Genomic DNA, 5,383 nt, shown 5'->3' with positions numbered 1-5,383 from the left:
AATCCTATATAAAATCACCTAAATCATAATCTATTTTTTTGAATTCCATATTTCAATTCAAATAATTAGTTAATTAATCAATTCCATCTTTTAATTAATTTAATAAATAATGAAATTTTTAAAAATATTTAACATCAATTCAAATTAAAAAATTATTGCTCAAACTTATTTATTTTTCTACTGAAACTCCACATTAAGAGTGACAGAACGAGCCGGCTTTGGAATGTGCCAACATTTTTTCTCAATTTATTAAAATTTTAGACTCGTATATAATATATTTTCTTTATCATATTTCTAATAGATGCTAAAATTAACAAGAATTGTTATAATTTTTAAAATTGAAAAACATGCATGCATGCTTCACTCATGTTTTTGCGTAGCCGAACAAAGAACAAAGTTTTAAATTCACATGCTGATTTGTATTGTTTCTTTTTTTTGAATTTTTGCAGTGCGTATCTAAATAGGACGAACATGGTTGTTTGTCATCCTTATTATATAATTTTTTTTATTAAAATTTATATCTTAACATATTAAATATTATATTTATATTTAATTTAAATTTCATAAGTAATTTAAAGTTGAAACATTGTCATTTTTAATTAAAAAAATTACATTTTACATGAATAAAGAATAAAATAAATTTAAATTTACCACTTATATTATATATGACTTTTTATTTCTTTTTAACATATCTCTAGAAAGAATACAAGAAGCAATAATAAAGGGAAAAGTCCAGTCACCCTCCCATCAATCTCATCACATATCCTGAAATTAACATAAAAATCTTCTTTTGCTTCACCACTTGAAGAGGTCCTTACACACCATATCATAACCATACCATACAATCAGTCTCTCTCTCTCCCTCTCTCTCTCTTTCTCTCTCTCACAAGAAAACAAATCAGTCTGTAATATCAATCAAGCTCTCAGAGTTTGTTTTCTTTTCATTTTCTTCCAACTAGTCTTTTTTTTTTCCTTAAATTGAAAAACCATTAAAATATATTATTTCCCCCAAATTATTTTATCTTCTCAGTTATAAATTCCAATCTCCATCCTTTATTCTCACTCCCTCCCTCACTCACTCTTGTCACTGTCTTTTAAGAACCCTAACTAGATTTTCTCATCAAAAAAGCATTGGATCTATTTATACAAGTTTTCAACCTTTCCATGGATTCAATTCAAGATTTTATGGACTCATGTAACTCTGAAAACACTTGCAGCCTCAACAACAGCACCATCACCACCAACAACAACAACAGCACCAACAACAACACCACCACCTTAATCTGCACCTCTTCTCCTTCTGGCTCCACCACCACCAGCAGCCGCTATGAAAACCAGAAACGCCGTGACTGGAACACTTTTGGACAGTACCTCAAGAATCACCGCCCTCCTCTCTCCCTCTCCAGATGCAGCGGTGCACATGTCCTTGAATTTCTCCGGTACACATAAACAAACACTAACAAAAATTTCAAGACAAAAACATGAAATTTCATCTTTTATTCTTTGATAAAAGAACATAATTTTTTCTTCAAACTAGGGTATGATCTTTCTTTGTTTATGAACCTTCTTCTATACATGCCATTGTTTTCAACTAGTTTATACTCATGCAACTTCTACTTCAAGGAGTATTCAAGTAGAATGAACTGAGACACTAAAAGAGATCTAGCCTCTAGGGTTATTGAAATTTGTTGATTTTTTTGGTTGAATTTGTTAATATTTTGATGCAGGTACTTGGATCAATTTGGCAAAACAAAAGTGCACACACCAATTTGTCCATTCTATGGCCACCCAAACCCACCAGCACCATGTCCATGTCCATTAAGACAAGCTTGGGGAAGCCTTGATGCACTGATAGGTCGATTAAGAGCAGCTTTTGAAGAGAATGGAGGAAAACCAGACACAAATCCATTTGGTGCAAGAGCTGTTAGGCTTTACCTTCGCGAAGTTCGTGATCTTCAATCGAAAGCAAGAGGTATTAGCTACGAGAAGAAGAAAAGAAAGCGTCCACCACAACAGCAACAACATCAGCATCAGCAGCAACAACAGCATCAGCATCAGCATCAACAGCTTCAACAATTGCCAATGCAATTGCCTCTTCATCTTTGTCATCATCAACACCAGCTTCCACCTCCAGGTGCAACTCAATGAATTATGAATGTCTCTTCTCATATCATATTCCATGGAAAAAAGTTTCAATCTCTATATATCTCTACTTTATCTTGATGAATATTTATTTTCTAATTAATTTAAGTACTAGTAGGTTTAGGGTTTTATTATTTTGTCATTTAAGTTTTGTGCAAGATTCTGGTTGTCATTAATTTGTTGTATTGTATTTATATATGTATGTATGTATTCTGCTTGATGCAGCAAAAGCAGAAATTAAAGATAAAAATTATGAATCTGGTTATATAATGACAACAGTTACTTAATGGTACTTGCAGTAAGCTTTTAGTTGAAGTTGCAGAAAAGTAGTGGTGACTAGTGAGAGTTAATTAATTCATGTACAAGAAGAACATGATCTTAGTTATTAACCAAAAGCTACTCATAGTTATAGTAAAATACAATAATTAATATTTTGTGACCACTAGGGCTGACTTGTTGGTGATAGTGTTTGAATCCATATAGGGGCAAATAATTCTTGCGTTGAGTCAGTTTATATAGAACTCGAGTCAGTTTATGTTGAGTCAGGTTATATAAAACTCGAGTCATGAGTCAATTTATATAGAACTTGAGTCAGTTTATGTCGAGTCAATTTATATAGAACTCTGCTATGACTCTAAACAAGGTAATCGCAAATAAGCGTTGCTAGGAACTCATAGCAACTTTGCTCTGGTTTTAAATGAGCCCATCACAAATAAGCGTTGAAATTGGCCGGTCTCATAGAGTTAGTCGGTTGAAATTGGTCTCTCTTAATTAAATTAGTCGATCGTAAAATTAAATTCTAGATTTTTAAATTTTTTATATACTATATTTTGGGTTGATTTTTTTTCCTAGTAAGTTACTAATTTAAACTAGCACTAATATACTACTTTACTCTTGTTGAGAAAAACTATAGTATAGTACATGACATATTGTCTAGTTGATAGGGTCCTTTTATTAAAGAATGATAGGGCCCTTTAAGCTTAATCAGAAGACATGAGAATTTGATTTGTTTCTTTTCTTCTTGCATTACTACTGCTGACTTGGTCAATTTGATTGATGAAATGATACTATATACTGCTTCATATGTTTTGCAGTAGTGCTGTCACTTCACTTGAAGGGAAATGACCAAATAAAGGATAAATTAATGGCAGACAATGTAATTAATAATTCCTGTCACTAAATTTTTTTTTTTTTAACTTACAAATATATTTGAAATTTTTTTAAATTAATTCTTGCTTCAGATTTAGTTAGGTTAATTATGTCCATCCATATTGGAAACACTTCAAATTCTACCTACTAGTAAATAATGACCATTGAATAATTAGTCATATATTTAACTATTTATTATTTCTACAAAAAAAATTATTTTATTTATATGAGAGATTATACAATTCATCGAGCGGGCAAATTTGTATAAAAAAAGTTTTAATTTGGGAAAAAAATTTCCTCTTCCTTCTTTTAGGTTCACAGAATAAGGAGTTTTAATTTTTGCAATCCCTATGTTTAATGAAGAGACACCTATTGCAATTTATTTTAATTTGACCAACTATAGGTAGAAGAAATGCACAATAGGGCACACGATAGATGTTGGGGATTAGCGAACCTTCTTTATTTTTCTTTTTGAGTGATTCTAGTGGGGTATATATGTGACCACTTTGAGACATAGAGGATCTATTCCTTCCTCTAATCATTTAAGTATATATTAATTGTTTTGGTATAGTTTAGACTTTAGTAGTATTTAGTATTACTTTTCTTATTACTTTAACTTAAATAAGTTTAGATACTTCTAATACTTTGATTTTAATTTATTTAAGTTTTTTTTGCTTAATTTTCTAAAAATTTGATTGACACTTACATAATTGTTGTTGGTTGAAAATATTTTCTTTTATTAATATTTTCTTTTTTGGATAAAAAAAAGTTAAACATCAATTATTATTTGTTTAAAAAAAAATTGTTGTTGGTTGAAAATATTGATGTGACTATGACAAGGATAAATGATGTTGATATGCATCCAAAGTTCTGACTCATTAAGTTCTATTATGAAAATCATAAAAATGTTGTTGATTTAGTTTTAAAATAATAAAATAAAAAAGGAAAATAAATGGTTGTATTTAAGATTTTCAAGGTTCAGATATACTTATTAGATTATTAGATTAGGGGTTGAATAATAACTTTTATATTTATTTTTAGGAGTTTGGAGGGGATGGGAGATGGAGTTTTTTTATAAGAGAGAAGAATGGAGTGAAAAGAAAAAAAATATTTGGATTGGAGGATTTTTGAAAATTGTTTAAATGTAATTTTTGTTGTAATAGTATTTTAAAAATTAAAAATATGTTAATGATAAACACTAATTTATCATTCTATAAAAAAAATTCTAAAAACTGTTAGGATTTCTCTCTTTTTTTTTTTTTTTTAAATTGTTTTTCGAAACCGCACATTACCCTCTCTCCAAATTCTCAAATAAATTCTAAAGGAAGGAGTGGATTCAGATCCGGATCATATGAAGTTTGAATTCATTAAATCTAGTTCTAAATTATTTAAATCGATAATTATTAGAACAAAATCAAAAGATTGGCATTTGAATCATTTGAGATCTTTAATTGAGTCACCAATTATTTTTTTGAAAAAAAGCTTAGTGGCATACTTTTTTTTATTTAAATCATGTTGAACCTTAATCGAATTACATGATTCAAATCACATTCATTTTGCAACATAAATCATACGATCTAAGATTCATACATTATTGAGCATTGAGGTTAGGAGAGGAAATAGGTCAGGCCAGGTTTTAGAAGGCATGAGTCTGATTTACGTTAAATTTTTAAAGTCTAAGTCTATCCTATGATATGTCAAACATCACTACTCATATTATTGTTGTTGTTGAGGTTTGAAATCTTTGATGTTTTATCTTGTTGTTGATGTTTAAACATATTTGTGTTATAGATTTATTGATGTTGTTGTCGAGACCCGTTATTGACACCTTAAACCCCATAGATTTAAGATTGTTGTTGTTTAAACAAATTTATGTTATATGTTTACTGATGTTATTGTTGTTGATGTTGTTGTTGAGACTCGTTATTGAGACCCTAAACCGTAGAGGTTTAATCTTGTTGTTCTTTAAACAAATTTATGTTATAAGTTTATTGATGATGTTGTAGTTTTGTTAAGAGATTTTTTTCCAGTTGTTGTTTAATGTGAGTTGTTGTTTTTGAGTTGTTGTTGTTTATTTGTTATAGTATCCAAA

The 5,383-nt window shown here is 29.4% G+C and overlaps 1 protein-coding gene across 1 annotated transcript; it reads left to right on the top strand.

Annotated features, from left to right (window-relative positions):
* Positions 1-889: 889 nt before the first annotated feature.
* Positions 890-2,292, top strand: LOC131644460 (protein LIGHT-DEPENDENT SHORT HYPOCOTYLS 4-like). Its single transcript, XM_058914971.1, has 2 exons — positions 890-1,439; positions 1,728-2,292. The coding sequence occupies exons 1-2, from the start codon at positions 1,165-1,167 to the stop codon at positions 2,146-2,148; spliced, it is 696 nt and encodes a 231-aa protein (XP_058770954.1). The 5' UTR covers positions 890-1,164; the 3' UTR covers positions 2,149-2,292.
* Positions 2,293-5,383: the final 3,091 nt, after the last annotated feature.

This window comes from Vicia villosa, linkage group LG1 (assembly GCF_029867415.1).
Source record: "Vicia villosa cultivar HV-30 ecotype Madison, WI linkage group LG1, Vvil1.0, whole genome shotgun sequence".
NCBI lineage: Eukaryota > Viridiplantae > Streptophyta > Magnoliopsida > Fabales > Fabaceae > Vicia > Vicia villosa.
Note: the sequence above shows the minus strand (reverse complement) of the source record. Positions and strands in the feature narration are given on the sequence as shown.